Raw genomic sequence first — 20,717 nt, 5'->3', positions numbered from 1 at the left:
CACCCCACCCCACCATGCCGCCGCCCGTGCTGCTCCGCCTGTGCCTCTGCGTGGCTGCCGCCGCCTCCTCGTTCATCCTCCGCGGCGATCACCACCTGGCCGGGCTGTTCTCGCTGCACACCACGGCGCGCCAGGACGACACCAGCCTGCTCGTGCGCGGCTGCGACGAGTGAGTGCCCGCGCTGCCCGCGGCCCTAACGCGCTCTGTCCTCTCTAACAACCACTCTCGATTCCATAGCGCCACCTTCAAGAGCCACGGCTACTGCCTGGCCCAGGCCCTGCGCTTTGCTGTGGAGGAGATCAACAACTCCACCACGCTGCTCCCTAATGTCACCCTGGGCTATGAAATCTACGACACCTGCTCTGAGTCTACCAACTTCCACGCCACGCTGTGTGCCCTTGCTCGTAAAGGCAGGCAGGATGTCCAGGTGCTCCCCAGTTTCCAACACTATGAGCCCCAGGCTGTGGCTGTCATTGGCCCTGACAGCAGCCGGCTGGCCCTCACCACAGCCGCTGTTCTCAGTCTCTTTCTCATACCAGAGGTAAGTGTAGCTTCTATGGTTGATGAAAACCGGGGATCCCAAGGAGTGATGGTTTGTTTCACGGAGGGTGGACTCAGATCTGAGGAGCCTGTTAGAGCTGGAAATGCAGCCCCTCTGTGTATGCTGTTAGAGGATCTTTCCCAGGCAGTCAGTGGGCTGGCTTGCCATCCATCACAGCTTTCTCCTGCTTCAGCACACTTGGCATTGGGTCCACTGCCTGCCCAAGCTCCAAGTCTTCCCAGGACAGGCTGCCCGTGCCATTAGCTCTCAGGGGTGCAGCGCATCCCCCTTTCCCCTGGCTCTCATTGCAGATCAGCTACGAAGCCTCCACGGAGTTGCTGAGCCTGAAGCAGCTGTACCCCTCTTTCCTGCGCACCATCCCCAGTGACAAGCAGCAGGTGAAGGCCATCTTCTTGCTGCTGCAGCACTTTGGCTGGACCTGGGTGGTGCTGCTGGGAAGTGATGACACCTATGGCAGGGCCGGCCTGGATGCCCTGCAGGAGCTGCTGACCGCAAGCAACGTGTGCGTGGCCTACCGAGGCACCCTCCCCGCCAACTCGGACGCCAGCAACCCAGAGCTTCACAACCTGGTCCAAATCCTCACAGATGTTAAGGTCAATGTCACTGTTGTGTTCTCCACCAGAGGAAGAGTTCTGCCGTTCTTCGAGGTGGCGGTCCAGAGGAACATCACAGACATGGTGTGGGTGGCCTCTGAAGACTGGTCGTTGGCTCAAACTGTCTGGCAGGTACCTGGCATCCAGACCATCGGTACAGTGTTTGGGATGGCAGTAGAGAAGCCAGAGCCCACAATGCTGGAACGCTTTGAAGCTTGGAAGATGTGGGAGGAAGGCGCTGTGGCTGAGTGTGGCAGCAGTGCAGAGGCAGGCAGGGAATCTGCGGGGAGCACACGGCTGGACTGCATCCAGTGCTGCACCGGCTGCCGCGCGCTCGCCACCGTCCCTGACATGTACGATGCTCAAGGCTCCTTCAGTGTGTACTCAGCTGTGTATGCTGTGGCCCATGGCCTCCATGACCTGCTGGGCTGTGCCTCAGGAGCCTGCAGCAAAGGCACTGTCTATCCCTGGCAGGTAAGAGCAACCTTGTGGAAGAAGATCCATGAGGATCCCTTCCCACAGGGAAGGATTTTTCCATTGTGCCCAAAGGTTTCCTGTCTTTCCAAAAGCTCAAATCCCAGCTGAAGCCCCTTGTAGGCTTCAGCTGCCCCTCATAGACAGAGTAGCCAAGACCTAGACCTAGACTCCATCCTAGGTTACTTGTTCCTCTACCACCTGCCCCTCACTGGATGGGATTTCCTGCAGATGTTGGGGGGTCTGAAAGCAGCTGCAGGACAGAGGAAGCATCCTCCAGCACATCTCCCTCCAATGGCAGGAGTCGTGCCATTGGAAGGGCTCCTCTCTTACTCTTCTGTTTTACAGCTCCTACAAAATATTAAGGAAGTAAACTTCACCTTGTACAAGAGCCGAATCTCTTTCGATGCCCACGGGGACATTCGTAAAGGCTATGACATTGTCATGTGGAAGTGGCTGGGCCCAAAGTGGGCTTCTGATGTGATAGGAACCTTCCATGTGAACCCTGACAGGCTGAGCATCGACCCAGGCAAAATCCTGTGGCACACAGAAGACGGCCAGGTACTGTTCTGCACCCAGGTCTTATTTATTGCTCACTTTTGAACTGACTGCATCCCAATGCCACCAGTTCAGGGGTGTTTCCTCATAGCAGAGCAAAACTGAGGGCTGAGGCAGTGTGGGGGAGTGCCAGAGTGCTGCTGCTTGTCAGCCTGACCCTGTCTGTGCTCCTGGCAGGCTCCCAGGTCGGTGTGCTCCGAGGCCTGTAAGCCAGGAGAGATGAGGCTGCAGCAGAGCCGCCACAAATGCTGCTTCAGCTGTGTGCCCTGTCCACCGGGAACCTTCCTGAACACATCAGGTCAGTACACCACAGGGTCTGCTCCTGCCCATTCCTTCCCTGCCCACATCCTACCTCCTGCTCCTGTCTCACCATTTCCAGCCTATCACAGTTTTACTGTGGTCAGTAAAACCTCTGAGCTGACTTGAAGGCAGCGGGTGGCTCCTGTTTGCTTACCAGTGGGTATGCAAAGCCCAGGCCCTGTGCTTTCCGGAGAGTACTGCCCACAGGTGAGCCCACCTGGGCAAACAGAGCCCCTTTGCCTGTGGCCAGGGAAAGGGGATGTCCGGCCTGGTAGCTGTTCCCTGCACCGCATCCTCTGCCATGGAAATTCAACCTAGTGGTTGCCTTTGTGCCCCAGATGGCACACGGGGCTTCCGCACTATGTGATCATCAGCACCTGGCATATGGAAATGTCTCCTGCCTCAGAATCACCAGCCACAACAACAAACACCTTCCTGGCAGCTAGTGCCTCAACACCCTTGCCCTGTGAAGTGGGCATGGGCAGCTCTGGGGACAGTGGGAGCAGAAAGCCCCCCTACATGGTACTGTCTCATTCAACAGCAGCTGCTGCAGATCCTTCCCAGGTTACTGTTTGATGCACGGGCCCCTTCCCACCCACAGCCCCCATGGCCCTGAGCCGCACGCAGCCAAGCCCCTTTCTCAGCCCAGGTCGTGGATTTTGGGAGAGTCCACGGGGCCAGTTTTAGGTGGGGGGTCTTTGGGGAAAAGAGCCCCCTCTGCTACCACAGACCTAGGAGTGCCCACAGGAAGGAGCAGGTGTGATGGGTGAACAGAGCCCAGGGAGCTGCGGGCCGGGCCTGCACCGTGGCAGAGCTCTTACCGGGTCCGAGGTGTGTGAGGGATCCATGTCCTCCACAGACCCCTTTGACTGCCAGGCCTGTGGCTTGGATGAGTGGGCCCCAGCAGGGAGCGAGGTCTGCTTCAACCGCACCATCGAGTTCCTGTCCTGGTCCGAGCCCCTCTCCTGCGCGCTGCTGGCCCTGGCTGTTCTTCTCATGCTGCTCATAACGGCCCTGGCTGTCCTGTTCGCCCTCAATGCCTCCACACCTGTGGTCAAGTCCGCGGGCGGGAAGACGTGTTTCCTCATGCTGGGCTCCCTGGCCTGCACCTGCAGCAGCCTCTTCTGCTACTTCGGGGAGCCCTCGCGGGTGGCGTGCCTGCTGAGGGAGCCGCTCTTCGCCATCAGCTTCACCTTGTTCCTCTCGTGCGTGGCGACCCGCTCCTTCCAGATCCTCTGCATCTTCAAGCTGAACGCACGCTGGCCCGCGCTCTACGAGGCCTGGATGCGGCGCCAGGGGCCGGTGCTGTTCGTGGCCGCCAGCACGGCGGCACAAGTGGCGCTGTGCGTGGCCACCGAGGTCGCCAGCCCCTCGGTGCCGCGCCGGGAGTACGGCGTGCGGGATGAGCGGGTGATGCTGGAGTGCACCCGGAGCGCCGCGGCCGACGCCGCCACCGCCTACACGCTGCTGCTCAGCGCCGCCTGCTTCGCGCTCAGCTACGCGGGCACCGACCTGCCCGCCGCCTACAACGAGGCCAAGAGCCTGACCGTGAGCCTGCTGCTACACCTGGGCTGCTCGGCCGCCGTGCTCTGCTCGCACGGCACACTGCGCGGCCAGGCCGAGACGGTGGCGCGGGTGCTCAGCGCGCTGGGCACGCTCGCAGCACTGCTGGGCGGGTACTTCGTGCCGCGGGCCTTCGTCATCCTGCTGCGGCCGCACCAAAACACGGCCGAGCACTTCCAGATGGTCATCCAGGAGTACACGCGCCGCCTGGCCGCCGCCTGAGCCGCGGGGCTCGACCCGCACAGCGCGTACACCGCCGCGGGGACCGACCCTCGGCCCCGGCCCGCCCCGGCCCTCACGGCGTCACTGCCGGCGCTCGCTGACGCCACGTCCGGCGGTGGCGGATGCCGGCGGGCTCCGGTGCGCGGCCATGGCGGCGGCGGCGGCGCACAGCGTGCGGGTGCTGCGGGAGCTGAACCGGCAGCGCGCAGCCGGGCAGTTCTGCGACGCGACGCTCGGCGTGGGCGGCCGCGAGTTCCGCGCGCACTGGCCGGTGCTCGCCAGCTGCTCCCGCTTCTTCCGCGCGCGCGGCCCCGGCGGGCCCGTGGCGCTGCCCGACGGCCTCGCCGACACCTTCCAGCTGCTGCTCGACTTCTTCTACACGGGGCGCCTGGCGCTCACGGCGCACAACCGCGCCCGCCTGCTGGCGGCCGCCGAGCAGCTCGGCGTGCCCGACGCCGTGGCGCTGTGCCGCGCCTTTCGCCCGCGGCCCCGCCGCGCCGCCGCCGCCGCCCGCCCGGAGCCCGCGGCGGCCCCGCAGCCCGGCGGGCAGGCGGTGCGTGAGGGGTGCGGGAGGGGGACGGCGGGGCCAGGGCCCGGCGGGGGCGGCGCGATGACGCCGCTGTTCCCTCGCAGGGCTCCCCCTCAGCCCCGGAGGAGGCGGCGGTGGGTGGCGGCGGGCGGGGGGACGGCGACGCCGAGCCCCTTCCCGAGGAAAAGGTGCTGCGGAGCAAAAAGAGCCCCCCCGCTCCGGGAAAGGCGCCGGGGAGCAGAAAAGGTACAGCGGTGCCGGTCGAGTGCCCCACATGTCATAAAACCTTCCTCAGCAAATATTACCTTAAAGTGCACAACAGGTAAACGCTCCGGCTTCTCCTTCCCCCTGCGCGCGGGGGGATGCGCTGTCCCCACGGCTCTGCCCCTTCCCGGGGTGGGGGAAAGGGCGGCATCCTTTCTGCCATCTTGTCCCAACACCTCGGCATCCCCCAGGGTGGTCAAGGAAGGTCTGCTCTGCCCCTGGGGGTGCTCTGGCCTGGGGGAGGGTTATATGTCAATGAAAAGCATCCCAGAGCTGCAGTGACTATCATGAGCTGTGGCTCAGGAAGCCCATGTGAGGGGCTCCTTGGGGGCTGTGCTAGCTGCAGGTGGGCAATGGCAAATCCTCCTGGGCTCTGAGAGTGCCCTGGGCTGGGGGGGAGTGCTGGGGACACATGGCTGGGCTCTGTGAGGAGCTCCAGGGTGGATCACCGAGTGCAGGGCATGGCCCTGCAATGAGAGCTCAAGCTTTGCTTTGCTTGTGTTGGGGAAGAATCTTGGCCCTGCAGAAATGGTGTTCCATGGAGCGCAGTGGGCACTGACAGCTGTGCTGTTGAGGGGACTAAAAAGTGTCATAAAAGCAGCTTTTGGGCAGCTGTGAATAGTTGCACTGCTGGGGTGGGGGGAAGTACCCACCTCACCCTTCCCTGTGACCTCCTGGGCCTGTTTGTGCAGATGCTGTTGACAGGCAGTGATGGGATTCTGTATTTGCATACCCCAAGGAAACACACTGGAGAGAAGCCATTTGAATGTTCCAAGTGTGGCAAATGTTACTTTAGAAAAGAGAATCTCCTGGAACACGAAGCCAGGAACTGCATGAACCGATCAGAACAGGTACGCCCAGGAGCTGCCCTGCTGGGCTGGAGTGTGGCTGCCATGTGGCAGCAGGGGAGTTGGAGCCTTTTCCCAGTCCCAGTTCCAAACAGAACCCTGCCAGCACCATGTGGCACATGTTCCATGGCTGGGACCCCCACAGCCATGGCCCCTGTGGCTGGGACTCACACCTGATACACAACACAGCCCTCACCTGTGTTTCAGCACACCAAGACTCTGTACTGTACAAGATTTGGCTGCTGTGGGTGCGGGCTGAATGCTGTAGCTGGGTGCCAGTGCCACGTGCTGGGCAGGAGGCTGAGCTGTGGGCTCCAGGTCAGGCTCTGGGTCCTGTGGAAGCCAGCACCACCCTGTCTCTCACAGGTATTCACGTGCTCGGCCTGCCCGGAGGTGTTCAAGCGGCGGATGGAGCTGCGGCTGCACATGGTGTCACACACTGGGGAGATGCCATACAAGGTCAGCAGGGCCTGCATCCGACATCCCTATGGATGCTGCTGGACACTGGCATGGAGCAGGGGCAGGCCTTTCCCTTCTAGGGCAGCCCAGCCCATCAAGAGCTGAGCGCACCAGTTTCCTTCTCTGGTCCATGACAGCCCAGTCAGGGTTGTTCCCTGTCTCTGAACCAAAATGTGATTCAGGGAGGCACCACAGCCAAAGGCTTCCCATGGCTGTACCAGGAATCTGTGTTCTACTCCCCTGTCAGTCCTCTCCTTGCTCTGAAAGCACACTTTGGGGGCAGCTGGGAGCTGACCCCATTCTCCTGTCTTGCAGTGCTCCTCATGCTCACAGCAGTTCATGCAGAAGAAGGACCTGCAGAGCCACATGATAAAGCTGCACGGTGCACCCAAGCCCCATGCGGTAGGGACCAGGGGTTTTGGGGAGGGTGGGATCCTGAGTGTGGACCTGGCCTAAGGAATGGCACAACATTATGTCTGGCTCTGTCAGTGAGGGGTGGGGCACAGAGCTACTGGAAATGGGCTCTGTTGGGTACAGGAGCAGCACACAGATCCAAGCACTGACCAGCACTTCATCTCTGTTGGGCTGTCCCATCTTACTGGGTGTCTGTGAGCTGGGGGTGCTGCCTTGGCTTCCGCAGGGAGGTCCCTGGAGCAGCTGGGGAAAGGCTGGGTGTGAGTGGGTCTGGGGTGGGTGTACCCCAACCCTAACACCCTCCTCTCCTGTGGCCTTGCAGTGCTCAACCTGCTCCAAGTGCTTTCTGTCCCGGACAGAGCTGCGCCTGCATGAAGCCTTCAAGCACCGTGGAGAGAAGCTGTTTGTGTGTGAGGAGTGTGGGCACAGGGCCTCGAGCCGCAACGGCCTCCAGATGCACATCAAGGCCAAGCACAGGTACAACGTCACCCGTGTCCTCTTTTATGTCACCTTAGCTCTCCTGGCTGCAGTCTCTGCCCCACAGGCCTGAGGGTTGGCTGAAAGTCACCCTCTTCCCAGAGGTGCTGGGCTGAGACCCAAGGGGCTGAAGCTGGCAGAGGTGACAGTGACATTTCTCTGCCCACAGAAATGAGAGGCCCTACGTGTGTGAGTTCTGCCACCACGCCTTCACACAGAAAGCCAACCTCAACATGCACCTGCGCACGCACACCGGCGAGAAGCCCTTCCAGTGCCATCTCTGCGGCAAGACCTTCCGGACACAAGGTACGGCCGTGGCTGGGGCAGGGTTAGGGCTCCAGCATCCAGGAACCCCAGAAAGCAGCTTCCCCAGGAGCAAAGCCATGATCTTGTGAGTGCAGGCTGATACCAAGAACAGTTCCTGCCACCTGCTCTGTTCTCATGGCACAGAAGGGGAATGAGCTGGTCGTGCTCATGACCCCTTAGCTGGAGCAGGCTATTTGTGCTGCTCTTGCCTTCCTGGCCAGCCTGACAGCCCCTGCGGTGGGGGTGCATGGGCTGTGCTTCTGACCAGCCACTCTCCCTGTCTCCCCCTCTTAACGGCAGCGAGTCTGGACAAGCACAACCGGACGCACACCGGGGAGCGGCCGTTCAGCTGCGAGTTTTGTGAGCAGCGTTTCACGGAGAAGGGGCCGCTGCTGAGGCACGTCGCCAGCCGGCACCAGGAGGGGCGGCCCCACTTCTGCCACATCTGCGGGAAGACATTCAAAGGTAACGTGGGGGCTCTGCAGGAGCTGCCTCCTTCCCGTGGGTGGGCTGGCATTGCTGTGAGCTGCTGTGACATGGAGCTGCTGCCAACAGGCTCTCGTTTCCCTTCCCAGCTGTAGAACAGCTGCGTGTCCACGTTCGCCGGCACAAGGGAGTGAGGAAGTTTGAGTGCATTGAGTGTGGATACAAATTCACACGGCAGGTGAGGCCTTCCCCAGCTCCAGGGCCCCCTGCTGCCTTGGGGAGCCAGCCCTCACTGGGTCTCTCCATGTTCCCCTTCCTTTGCAGGCTCACTTGAGGCGCCACATGGAGATCCACGACCGAGTGGAGAACTATAACCCTCGACAGCGGAAGCTGCGGAACCTGATCATCGAGGATGAGAAGGATGTGATGGTGGTGCTGCAGCCACCACCAGAGCTGGAGGTGGGCTCAGCTGAGGTGATCGTGGAGTCGCTGGCCCGTGGGCCACTGCCTGAGGAGGTCCCTGCACAGAAACTCTGCTCAAATGAGAACTTCTCCCCTGCGGATGTGATTGAGCAATCACTGATTATAACTACAACGATTCCTGAAGACTGTGAGACGTAGTGTGGCCACCCATCCCCTTCCACTGAAACACAGTAAAGCATTGAGCTGAGCCACTTTCTGCCACACTTGTTCTTTTAGCCTCCTCCCCTCCTCTTCTGCCAATCTCCCATCTCAGGCTGCAGGGACAGAATGTCATCGTGACGTTGTGATTGTCAAATGAAGAAATGTCTCAGAACAGTCGCTCCAGTCAGTGTCCATGCATGATGTGCAGTGGGATGGGACTGACCTCCCTGTGTCATACTGTGACTCACTTTCTGATGTCTGAGGAGCTGGTGCTGCCCTCCCCTTTCCTCCAGCCCTCTCACCCAGCCTGTGATTAAAGCTCACCTTCCCCCACAGAGAGCGGCTCTGCCCATTCCTTAACTCCTCTGTTTAACTCGTGCCTTAAGTTCTCCTTTGTTTTGTTAAGCCTTTGTCAGTTGCTCTTTCCTTACCCCATTAAAGGCAGGGCATGACCCTTGTCTGCTCAGAACAGAACACACTCCAGCAGCCACAAAGTGCCTGCGTTCCTGTGCTCAGGTGTGGGGACATACTCTGTCCCAAATAACCCAATCCAGGGTTGCTGGGAGAGTGAGAACCATGGCCTGAGTGGTGCCAGGGTGGGGAGAGATCTCTGTGTGTACCCCCACACCCCAGAGTTGCAGCTGTGCTCTCTCCCCTTTCTCCCTCTACTCACCAAGGAGGCAGACAGGCTCCAATTTAAGCATATCTGGAATGAGAAACTCCCAGTAAAATCTCATTCCAGCTCCCTTCCCCTCACAGAGAACAGAACTGTGTAACAAGTTTTATTTAACTTGACTGCTGCAAGTAAATTTAAAAACAAACTATGAGAATAAAAATACATTATCTGCAAATGTAAAATGCCTTTGTTTCAAAGGATGGAGTCCAACTGTACTTGAGGATTCAACACAATGAATTCTACAAAAAATAAATACAGATCTGTAGCTGCTCAGCGGGTGGGACTGGGGGTCCAGCAGCGAGCACGGCCGCGTTATTTATAGCTCAGCAGAAATGCCTGGAGCCGCGGCGCCGTCGGGAATTGGCCATTGCTCCCAAAAAAAGCAGCAGCTGCCCCGAACTGCAGGCCCCTGTGCCCCCTACTCTGTCCAAGGGTGTGACACCACGGGGCAGCCGGGCCCTGCGTGTCCCTGCTGCTGGCACGCGGCGCTCTCAAGGCACTGTCAGTGTTCCAGGCTGGAGAACAGCCCGGGCTCCCCGTGGCTGAGGGGGGCAGCAGCATCAGACAGCACTGAGGCAAAACACGTTTCTGTAAAGCTGTGAAGATGTTTCTGTCAAGCTGCTGTGGAAATGGGGCTCGGATGCTCCTCGATCCAGGGGTAAGCCTGGAGGAGAGAGATCGAGTACACGGGGTTTCCATCTCTGAATTCAGTTTAAATGCAAATTTTTCCTCTATTAGGTAAAATTTAAAGATCAAAAAAGCAAATGCATTCAGCCACACCTTAGCTTCTGCCACGCTTCAGGGTTCTCCAGAAGGTGCAGCACTTGCTCTCAGGGAGCCATGCTTCAGGTTCAGCCATTTGCTTTCTTCCAGAAACATTCCACAAGTAAACTGCACACAGCTGCTCTTCAGCAAAGGTAGATAAACAGAGCCCACTGGCCAGGGCACTTGGGCAAGTATAAAGGCAAATCTTACACAGGCCAAAATAAAACTGCAAACCCCAAATAAAAAGAAGAAAAAAAACCCTAAAATAACTACCTTTCAATCCAACACGTGCACAGGAAGCCTATCTCCCTCCGAGGCACAGAATATGGGGGGGTGTCCAGACCACTGCCCTACCAGACAGACCCCTCCCAGGACAGAAATGAAGGAAGGAGTTTGGTGGCAAATGAAGCATTACAGGGTGAAGGAGCTCCCAGTGAAAGGTGTCTGTAAGCAGCGGTGCTGTGGCGTGGCTCACCACGAGCGCTTTCCCCAGGATCAGCTCTGGGGTCCCTGCGGGCAGCGCGGCGCCGTCTCCCACCCTGAAGGGCCGAGGGAAGCAGTGGAGGCCTCGCTGCCTGCAGGCCCACAGCATCACATCCAACAGCCAGAGTTCTTGCTCCCTCTGTGAACAGCATGGTTTTGTTTCCAAGCACTGGTTTGCCTCAGCCTTCTCCCAAAGCAGCCCAGGTTCCGGATGAGGGATTCTGTCAAGCTGCTTCCTGTGCTAAGGCAGCTCGTTGAGGTTCTGGTTGTGAAGGTTTTGGTTCTGCCTGCTCAAGCTGATGGTGTTGTCCAGCGTGATGCTGTCGTCCTCCTGTGTGGTTTCTGGCATGAACTGCCGGAAGATGCTGACGCTGCCATGCCAGAAGATGGGCTCAGGGAGCTGGCCCACGACGCTCCACGTTCGTGTCTCGGGGTCATAGGCTTCCAGGACATCCGAGAGTTCAAAGGTGTTATCGTAGCCTCCCGAGACATAGAGCTTCCCACCGAGCACAGCCACACTCCCCCCAACGTGAACCTGCAATGTAACAATAAATACACACTGTGACCAGGGGGCGTTTGCCTGATCCAGCAAGGGGGCTGGTGGGATCTGGGAGCTGTTCCTTGGAGGGAGCTTCATGCCTGCCAGCTGCAGGTTGGGCTCTGAACCAGTGCTGCCCACAGATCTCATGTGCTGGGCTGCACACCCAGACATGCCATCACATCCAGGACTCTCTTCCCAGTGACTCCAACACACTTAAACCAGCTCCACATGCAAGGCGTTCTAATTCTAAAAAGCTCTTGGTTTTCCAAAGGTAAATGAAACTAATTGATAACATTTAAGACATCCTGGAAGTGGGAAAATGTCCTACCTGAAGCATGGCAGGGATTTTATCCCATTCATTCTTTGATGGATTGTAAACATCCACTTCAGCCGAGTCATCTCTGGGGAAGAGAACACAAAATTACTCTTCTGCATTCTAGAAATGCTGCTTGGGTTCTTCATCAAAGCCAAATTTAGATGGGCAGGGGGAGAGAAGAGCTGGGGAGGCAACATAATCCCCCAGGGCTTCTCTTACCCACCCTGCTCGGCAGACAGGAGGGCGACAGTGACAGGTGAGGGACGTTTGTGACTCAGAAACATGTGCTGCTGACACAAGAATGCGTGGAGGACAAGGTCAGGGCAGCTGGAGAGGAGCTGTCAGTCCTTCCAAGACAGTCCTGGTACAGATGGGATCAAGATGCTGCAAAGTAGCTCCAGGCAGGGCCAGCAGCCAGACCAGAGGCTCCTCTCCCCACTCTGGGGAACTGCAGAGAGCACCTGAACCTCACTCCTATGCTTTACTTACAGGTATAAAACCAGTCCCAGCATGAGGGATCATCACTCAGAGCCTTTAGCCTGAGCTATTAAACCAATTTGCTACTTTTACTTGCAACCCACTCCTCTGTCCTCCAAAGATTATCCCACAGCTCCACACAGAGCAGCAGCCCACGTGCACACAGCGTGTGAAACGAGGGAAGAACACCTAACCCTGATCATTTCCTCATTGACTCTTGCAGATGCAAAGTGATGTGAAAATCCTGAAGTGCCAATCATCAGTATTTTAAAATGGGCAAGAAAACAGAAATTCTATAGAATCAGGTTGGAACAAGGAGCTGAGCAGCTGCAACACCCTGGCAGGACAGACTGAAACCAGCTGACCAGAACAGCCGCCAGCAAGACACTTGGCTGGACCCAAAAGGATCAAATAAGAAGTCTTGGGCCAAAGCTGCTACTTTATGCAAAGCCAAGAGGAGATTAAAAAAGAGAAGTGCCTGGGGGCCATCACAGAAGTCTCTGTTTGCTCAGAGTCAACACAGGGAGATGAAATGCTCCAGCCCTAGCATGCCTTCCTGTTTATTTTTAATTAAGCGGATAACTGAAGTATTTGCGCCACCAGGACAGCTTCAGATGGGTAATTAAGTCCCAATTTGGAAAGGTACTTAAAAATAGTGACCAATCACTTCATCTTCAGCCCTCTTATCTCTGCTGAGACGGAAGACGTCCTCTCCTGCACTAGAGTTTAACGTTTTCTTGGAGCTTATGTGCTTATTTATAGCAACGAGGGGGGCTGAACCAGGAGCTGAAGAAACCGAGAAGCCAATTTCCAAGCAGCGCTGCTGACTTCAGATGGATTTACACGTGTCTGTTCCCCAGCCCTGGGTTACACTCAGACATTTTCACACAAGTTTATGAGCAGCTCTTCGAGACCCACCAGCACAAGGAAAGAGGTGTTACAGCCCTCCCTGCACCAACAGGGGAAGCACTGCTGTGCTGTCCCTCCATCACCTGCAAAATCCACCTTCCCATGAAAGCTGTGGTGGGCTCTCCTCATGGGGACATGGGGAGGGAGGGAAGTGATTGCTGCCACTACTCACCGTATGAAGTACATGAGACCGTTGAGTGTGACAGTCTTCGGGGCAAAGGACCAGGGGGGCAGGTGGCCACAGTTGACAAGAGACCAGAGATCACTGTCAGGGTCATAGCACTGCATGACCATGGACTCTTTGCCAGCCAGGGAGCCGATGGCGAAGAGTTTCCCACGGCAGGAGGTGGTGGAGCAGTTGTCCATGGGATACAGCATGGGCTGCAGGGCCTCCCAGCTGTCCAGTGTGTGGTCATAGCGCTCCGTGCTGTCAGAGGCAACCACGTAGAGCAGCCCGTCCAGGACTGTGGAGCTGTGGTATTCCCTGGCTTTCAGCATGGGTGACACCTCTGTCCACTCGTTCACGCTGGAATTGTACCTCCAGACACAGTCGTACAGCCTGGAGCCGTCCGAGCCCCCTGTGGAACAGGGTGACACATGTCAGGAGCCTGGCTCTACAAAGGGAAGGGGGATGGAGCAGAGGGTTTGGCTTGGCACATGTGCCACAAGGATTTTAAAGGAAGTTTTGCACTGTTTCGTGCCCAGCAAGCCAGGGAGGATTTCTCCCATGTCGTCCCTAGTCCTTATCCAGCTGTGACTCAAAATGAGTCTTTTGTGTTTCACTACCTCTGTCCTCTAACACCCACTTCTCTCCCATTTTACAGCCCCTGCTCTGTCACTGCCCAGAAGCTGCCAAGGCAGCTTGGGAACCTCCCAGCCTTGCCTTTGTCACACTGACACACACCAGACCAACCCAAAATCCCCAGCAGCAGCCTGCACACAGCTCCCAGCAGGACTGGCCTGCCTGGGATCACTCCAGGAAGCTCCCACAGGATGTAAAGGGTTTCTGTAAAAACATGCTGCATCCATGTGGTAGCTTGTCATTTTTACAGCCCTGTCCTTAAAGCAGGTCCTTGTTTTCTGCTTGTGACTAGAGAACACACAGTTTTCTGTTCACCTGCATTAAGACTTGCTCTTCAAAGCTCTGCCAGTGTGTCCTGCACACCGAGGGCACACTGTTCCACAGCACTGGGTGTCCTGGGCCTCAGTTTGTTACAGCTGTCACAGAGATGTAGTTCAAAGCAGGCATCTGCATGCAGCTTAACAGCCAAATTTACATATTGGTGTCACCTTGACAGAAGTAATTGTGGCCCCAGCAAGGAGGCAGGATTTGTGCAGGGGAAGGTACCGTGACTCACAGAGGCTGGCAAAGGAACCTGGGGCTTTCTGACATGCCTCTGCCCCAAGCATGTGATTCAGGGGGCTCTGAACCTGAACACCTTCTTCAAAGAGAGAAACTCAAAACCTTCTTACATCACCCCTGTTCTCAGTGACGGTTAAAAAGTTCTAACTACAAGATCTGTGACTTCTGCCAGCATGCTCAACAGCATTAGTCATGACAAAATAGCTCCTGGACTGAGACCAGCTGCTAAATCCAGCACCGACTCCAGGAGTCTCCATGCCTGCTGGCAGGCTGCAGGCACCCCAGCCAAGTCCCAAACTCTCCACCACCCAGGAAAAGCCAAGTGTCACTGCTACAACCTACATATTTCCAACAGAACCCTCCACCCTGGTGCTTCCCCTCATTCCCTGGATGCTTTACCAGTGACATAGATGTCGTTGCCCAGTGCAGCCACACTGTAGCCCCCTCCCAGGTGCTCGGGGAACTCGGCCAGGTAGCGCCAGTGGCCAGTGCGTGGGTTGTAGCAGTCGACGGTGACAAGCTCATCGCAGTCACGGTCGCAGCCACCGACGAGGACAAGGATCTCGGCGAGGCCAGTGGAGGGCCGGGGGCGCATGCGGGCGCAGGGCCCCCGGTCGTGGCGGTCGAGGCGGGCAGCCTGGAAGTCGCGGGCCTCACGCAGGAGGCGCAGGCAGGGAGGGCAGCGGGCCACCAGCGGCTCGCTCTCCACGTGGGCCAGCAGGTAGAAGCGGCGCACAAAGGGCAGGCGGACGTGGGCCAGGAGCTGCGGCAGCAGCGGGGCACGGGTGGCGGGGTCGGCGCGCACCCAGCGCAGAGCCAGCTGAAAGGCAGCCTCCTCCTTGGGGATGCAGAGCCCATCGTCCCGCAGGTAAGAGAGGAGGCGCGGCAGCGGCAGCCGCTCCAGCTGGGCGCCCAGCTCGCCCACGTGCCGCAGCACGAAGCGGTGGGCGGCAGCTGCCAGCTCGGGGCAGGCAAAGGCCTCCGCGAAGTCCTGCATGTCCAGGGCGTTGGCGGGCTCCAGCTGCCGCGCCAGCCAGGCACCGCAGGCCTCCTTGACGGCGGGGAACTGCAGCAGGTCGGCGGCGCGCAGCAGGCGCTCGGCGATGTCGGGGCCCAGCCGCCCCACGCGGCCGGTGTAGGCGAAGTCGAGCAGCCGCCCCAGGCACTCGGGCTCGACGCCGTGCAGCCGCACACGCTCGGCCCGCGACTCGCGCAGGGCCCCGCCGAACATGGCGCGGAAATATCCCGAGGCAGCGGCCAGAACGGCGCGGTGAGCCCCGAACTCTCGCCCGCCGGCCACCACCGTCACGTCCAGCAGGCTCCGCTCGGCCCGCAGCGCGCTCAGACCCCGCAGCAGCGACACCGCGTGTGCCGGTTCTCCCGTCGCCGCCGCCGCCGTGGCTGAGGCTCCTGCTGCCGTCCCACCGGTGCCTGTCGCCATGCCGTGCCTGCGGGAGAGCACCTGGATCACTCCCTGCGCGGAGCTGCTGGGCCGACCCCCGAGCGATTCCCGGGGAGGGAAAGGGAGGTGGAGATCAGGCAAGGAGGCGGCGGGTAGGCTCGGGGAGCCCGTCCCGGCCGGGATCACCCGAGAGCGGCCGTTGCGTAAGGCGGCGGCGCTGGCAGCGCGGCCCCGCTCAGGCCGGTCCCAGGGCCCCGCAGCTACCGCGCCCAGCCCCGCGCCCTTGGCCCTGGGCTGGCGCTCAGAAGGAGCCGCCCAGTGGTACCGGGGGAACACAAGACCGTCCCGAGGGCAGACAGCGCTGAGAGAGCTCCGCTCCGAGTCCGGCTCGGGTACCGCCGTTAGCGCGGGCGGAGGGTGCGGGTCGGGGTTGAGGGTCCAGCTCGCCGTAGACGCTTCGGCGCCCTGCCCGTCCTGCTGCCGCCACCAGCCAGGCCCGCGGTGAGCTCAGGGCCGGCCTCTACCGCCCGGACCCACAATCACCCCGATAAGAGCCACCCCCGGACTGCACTCACCGATCCTCTCTCCGCCTTGCTCCGTGCTCCGCTTCCCGCTCCGTTCACCGCTCCCGGCACCGCCCCCGCCCCTCCGCCGCTCCCAGCGCGCCCCGCGCCCGGCACTGCGCACGCCCGGACTACGGCTCCCGGCGGCCCCGCGCGGGCGGCCGCCCCTTCGCCGCCTCCCGCCGGCACCGAGCGGCTCGCGGTGTCGGCACTGCCCGGCTGCCGCCGCCGCCGCCCCGGCCCCGCCCGTGCCCGCGCCGGGACATGGACTCCGACTCCTGCGCTTCGCCGTTTGCCCCGGAGGTGAGCCGGAGTCCCGGAGGGGAAAAAAGGGAGAAGCGGGGAGGGAACAGAAGGGGAGGGGGTGCTTGTCCCACTGCCCAGCCCGGCCCGGCCCGGCCCGGCCGTGTCCGGCCGCCGGTGCCCGCTGCCCGTTCCCCCGCCGCGGGGCGGGCGGGGGGCCGGGGCCATCTTGTGCCGCCGGGGCGAGGAATGGCGGCGGCGCCGCCCCGCCGTGCCCTCCGCGGGGGCTGTCTGGGGGCCCGGTACCGATGCCGGGGGGCGATGGGGGGGGGGGGACACTGCCCGGTTCCGCCGCTGTGGGGGCGGCGGGGCGGGAGCGGCGGCGCCGCCTCCCACCGGCGGGCCCGGCCCCGCGGCCGCCGCTCACCCCCGCCCCCCGCAGGACTTCTCCCCCGGCTCCCGGCGGCACCGCACCGTGGAGGACTTCAATAAGTTCTGCACCTTCGTCTTGGCCTACGCCGGTTACATCCCGTACCCGCAGGAGGTGAGTTCCACCGGGGGGCACGGGGGGGGCACCGGGCTGGGGGCACGGGGGGCACCGGGCCGGTCTGTCAGACCGACCGCTCCAGCGGTCACGGCCCCGCGCCGGGCTTGAACAAAAGGGGAACCGCGGCGGCTGGAGGCTCTGGGGACGGGGCGGGTGGTGCCCGGCGTGGGCGGGGTGAAAAACGTCGGATCCGGCATCGCTCCTGCTGCTCCCCGGGCCCGGGAGCTGCGGCCGGAGAAACCCGGGGGGTGGCGTGTAGGGGAAGCGGGAGCGGCAGCACCTCGGGGGACAGGGCTCAGCGGCTTGGGGACAGAGGACAGTGCCTCAGGGACAGGGCTCAGCGGCTTGGGGACAGAGGACAGTGCCTCAGGGACAGGGCACAGCCGTTCGGGGTACAGCACTCTGGGGGACAAGGCACAGTGCTGCTGGGACAAGGCTCAGCTCCCCGGGGGATAGGGCACAGTGGCTCAGGGGACAGGGCTCAGCACCCTGTGGGACAGAGGACAGTACCCAGGGGAAAGGGCTCAGCCCTCGGGGACAGGAGACAGCACTCCTGGGGACAGGGGACACCACTCTAGGGGACAGGGCACAGCATCTCAGGGGTGGGTCAGAGTGCCCTGGGGGACAGGGGACAGTGCCTTGCACCACATGAGTCTGCTCTGAGTCAAACTGTTACCTGCTTCCTGAACGTGTTGCAGGAAACGCCGCTGAGGAACAGCCCCAGCCCTCCCAACAGTACTGGAGGTACGATTGACAGCGATAGCTGGGATCCTCGCTTCAATGACACCCCCTCCTCTGTCTCCCTGCCCACCAAGAACAGAAAGAACTTTAGCCAGCTTAAGCGAGCAAAACCGTATGGTTCCCTGTTCCAGCGGGCAAAGGCCAGCAACTTCCTGCCAGAGAGAAAGCAAGTCGATAAGATCAGGAAGAAGAAAAAGCTGAAAAGGAGGGAAACAGAGGTGTCTGCAGAGGAGGACTATGAGGAGAAGCTGCTGGATCTGGAGGCAGAGGACTCTTACGCAGAGACGCCGATGAGCCCCTCGTCAGAGGGCGACCCTCAGTCTGTGACTGAGCACTGCTCAGTGTGGGACTCTGACACCCCGTCCAGCGTCTCCTACCCTGCTGTGACAGCCGAGCAGACGGTGGAGATCCAGAGCGTGGGCAAGCGAACGGTCATTCGGCAGGGCAAGCAGGTGGTCTTTCGGGATGAAGATGGCACTGGTGATGACGAGGACATCATGGTGGATTCAGGTAGGTGGCCTGGCTGTCCGAGAGGATTAGCCAGGTGGAAGTAGTGGTTACTTGTAGCCTGAGGATAATGCCAAGGAGCACTGCCTGGGTGGAATTCAGGAGCAGTTGGGTTTTTGGGGGGAAGGGAGGTGGGTTGGCTCTTTTGTGCAATAAACTGAGTGAAAAGCTGCAACTTTATAGAAGCAGCATCTCCTCGACTACGGCCTCCTGTGTACTGCTGAGAGTCTCTTCCCGTGCAAGAGAGACCTGGAAAAAGCAGCAAAGTGCCTGTCTTTGAAACCCAGGTAGTTAATTTAGCATGAAAGGAGAGAAAATTCTTGGTGTGAGAGGCATCAGCTGCTAAAAACGTATCTTTGACATTTGTCTTTGCAGATGACGACTCGTGGGACCTGGTCACTTGCTTCTGCATGAAGCCTTTTGCTGGGCGGCCCATGATCGAGTGCAACGAGTGCCACACTTGGATCCACCTCTCCTGCGCCAAAATCCGCAAGTCGAACGTCCCAGAGATCTACATCTGCCAGAAGTGCCGGGACTCCAAGTTTGACATTCGCCGCTCGAACCGCTCCCGGACGGGCTCACGCAGGCGCTTTCTGGACTAGGGGGGAGGCACGTGCTGGTGCTCTGCGTGGGTGGGAGAGCCGTGGGTGCCGGCTGGGAGGCCGGGGAGGGCTCCCCTGAACTGCTGCTGCTCAGGCAGGAGGGCTGCCCAGCCGGCCTGTGGCCCGGGAGTGAGGAATCACCGAGCCGCGGGCAGCCAGAGCTGGGAGAGGCTGACTGGGCAGAACTGTGGCGAGAGACTCTCGAGGGACAGACAGAGCTCTCTGAGCTCATTGGAGTTTTGTCTGGTTATGGTGACTGGGTGATGTACTATACCTTTGCCAAGTAGGTTTTCTCATCCCATTGGGAAACTGCAAATCTTCTCTGTGCTAGAAAACTCCTCCTCCTCCCAAAGAGGGAGGGGAGGTGGAGGGAGTCTGTGTGAAGAGTCTGAAAAGTAAATGGCCCTGTGTTTTAAATTCAATGTGATATTATACCTGCCCATTTGTCCGTATAGATCAATCTTAGATATCCTGAGACTCCATAGGAGTCAGCCTCAGTGCTACCGGCCTCTGTGTGATCTGCTCCTTCCACAGGCCTGAGCAGAGGGGAGTTCTGTCATTTGGCATCATCCAAGTGCAAACGAGACTCGGGGCTCCCTCCTGTGCCAAGGGACAGCGCTCTGGTAGGAAGGAGCAACCCTTTTCCTGGACAGGCAGCGTGGGGGATCAGTGGCACCAGATTCCTTCCTAGAAGGTCTCTTCTTACAGTGGTTTTTTTGTGATTTATTTGCATGAACAGCTCAAATGTGTGTATGGGGGGAAACTGCTCCATTTCCTGTCCCTTTGTTAACCTCTATGGTGCTGTTTTAAGAAGATGACTCTCCTTTTTCTCAGCCCAGAATTCAAACATGGGCTGTAAAAGGGGCCAAAGGAAATGTAGAACCTGGCAGGTCTGGTTTGGAATTTGATCATGTCCATCCAAGTATGACAGCTGAGTTGATTTTTACTTTTGCTGTTTGTTTTTTGAAACTGGACTGTAACCAAAAAGCCAGGATCTTTATTCTGTTGGTAGCAATGACAGATGAAATGCAGGCAATGCAGCTACAGGATGAAGTGCAATGAGGATCCGTCTGGAGTGGACAGGAGAGCGTTGAGGCCCTGGCCAGCACTGCAGGCAGGGCCTCCTGGGCCTTAGCCCATGGGAAATCCCTTCAGGACCACAATGGGAAGTCACAGCTCATGCACAAGGCCAGGGAGATGCTGGCATTGTTCCTCAATGGCCAGACGGATCCACATGGATCACACAAATTGGGTTGATGCTTCAAGGTGTGTCTCTGAAGTTATGCCTGAAGAACAGTGTGTGCTCTGTCCAGGAAGAGGCTCAGAGAAGCGCTGGCTGGCACAGCAGCTGAGCCAGACCAGCTGTGCCAGCAGGAACATGACCCCAGGAGTTCTGCAGTCACACAGTGTTGGAGCACTGCCTTGTCTGAGGACTGGCTCACCGGGAGATGCATCCTGGTGATGACTGAGGGTCTTGCTAGCACACAGGGGTAAGTGCCCTCCTTCAGACATCAGCCCCAGGGCTGCCAAAGCCTCAGGCAGCCCAGTACCACAGGGCCCTGGGGCTCCACGATGTGGGAAAGGGTGACGAAAGTGCACAACACGCAGCTGTTCTCTCCTGGTTCTTGAAAAAAATCTCGTTCCACCAAGCTGTAACACCTGACTGGGTTTCAGAAAACCAGCTTCTGTGAAATCTCTCAACCATGACTGTGCTGTGCTGCCTTCAGAAGCTATGTGGAACCACCAAGGAGTTTGCCAAAGACTCGCTCCCAATGGCTGCCTGACTGTCCTTTGCAGCCAGAAAAATAACCAAAGTTCTCCAGTGCTGCCATTTCCCCAGAAAGGCTTTGGAAGATCCCGGCCACAACTGCACAAGAGTTGGACCTGGTCTGAAATTCGTATCTCTTGTGTTTACAGTGTGTCTGCAGTTCAACTGGACCTCTGTGGACGGTGTTCCTGAAG

General features: G+C 59.3%; 4 protein-coding genes across 4 annotated transcripts; 3 read left to right on the top strand and 1 right to left on the bottom strand.

Moving 5' to 3' along the window:
* Nucleotides 1-12: 12 nt before the first annotated feature.
* Nucleotides 13-4,353, top strand: TAS1R1 (taste 1 receptor member 1). Its single transcript, XM_030964047.1, has 6 exons — nucleotides 13-169; nucleotides 239-542; nucleotides 854-1,630; nucleotides 1,979-2,191; nucleotides 2,366-2,587; nucleotides 3,236-4,353. Exons 1-6 carry the CDS (start codon nucleotides 15-17, stop codon nucleotides 4,271-4,273), a joined length of 2,709 nt encoding a protein of 902 aa, XP_030819907.1. The 5' UTR covers nucleotides 13-14; the 3' UTR covers nucleotides 4,274-4,353.
* Nucleotides 4,354-4,421: 68 nt separating this feature from the next.
* On the top strand, nucleotides 4,422-9,396 carry ZBTB48 (zinc finger and BTB domain containing 48). The gene is given in 10 exon segments (XM_030963944.1): nucleotides 4,422-4,838; nucleotides 4,841-5,124; nucleotides 5,806-5,917; nucleotides 6,281-6,373; nucleotides 6,689-6,775; nucleotides 7,110-7,264; nucleotides 7,434-7,570; nucleotides 7,871-8,035; nucleotides 8,146-8,234; nucleotides 8,321-9,396. Coding segments are annotated over 10 exon segments (1,836 nt in total). The 3' UTR covers nucleotides 8,618-9,396.
* On the bottom strand, nucleotides 9,390-16,205 carry KLHL21 (kelch like family member 21). Its single transcript, XM_030963945.1, has 5 exons — nucleotides 16,128-16,205; nucleotides 14,550-15,598; nucleotides 12,960-13,365; nucleotides 11,414-11,486; nucleotides 9,390-11,079 (listed from the first exon to the last, which is right to left on the bottom strand). The coding sequence occupies exons 2-5, from the start codon at nucleotides 15,589-15,591 to the stop codon at nucleotides 10,786-10,788; spliced, it is 1,815 nt and encodes a 604-aa protein (XP_030819805.1). The 5' UTR covers nucleotides 15,592-15,598; nucleotides 16,128-16,205; the 3' UTR covers nucleotides 9,390-10,785.
* Nucleotides 16,206-16,283: 78 nt separating this feature from the next.
* On the top strand, nucleotides 16,284-19,177 carry PHF13 (PHD finger protein 13). Its single transcript, XM_030963994.1, has 4 exons — nucleotides 16,284-16,418; nucleotides 16,801-16,902; nucleotides 17,604-18,156; nucleotides 18,529-19,177. The coding sequence occupies exons 1-4, from the start codon at nucleotides 16,380-16,382 to the stop codon at nucleotides 18,753-18,755; spliced, it is 921 nt and encodes a 306-aa protein (XP_030819854.1). The 5' UTR covers nucleotides 16,284-16,379; the 3' UTR covers nucleotides 18,756-19,177.
* The last annotated feature ends 1,540 nt before the right edge of the window (nucleotides 19,178-20,717 follow it).

The sequence above is a fragment of the Camarhynchus parvulus genome, chromosome 21 (assembly GCF_901933205.1).
Source record: "Camarhynchus parvulus chromosome 21, STF_HiC, whole genome shotgun sequence".
NCBI classification, from domain to species: domain Eukaryota; kingdom Metazoa; phylum Chordata; class Aves; order Passeriformes; family Thraupidae; genus Camarhynchus; species Camarhynchus parvulus.
Note: the sequence above shows the minus strand (reverse complement) of the source record. Positions and strands in the feature narration are given on the sequence as shown.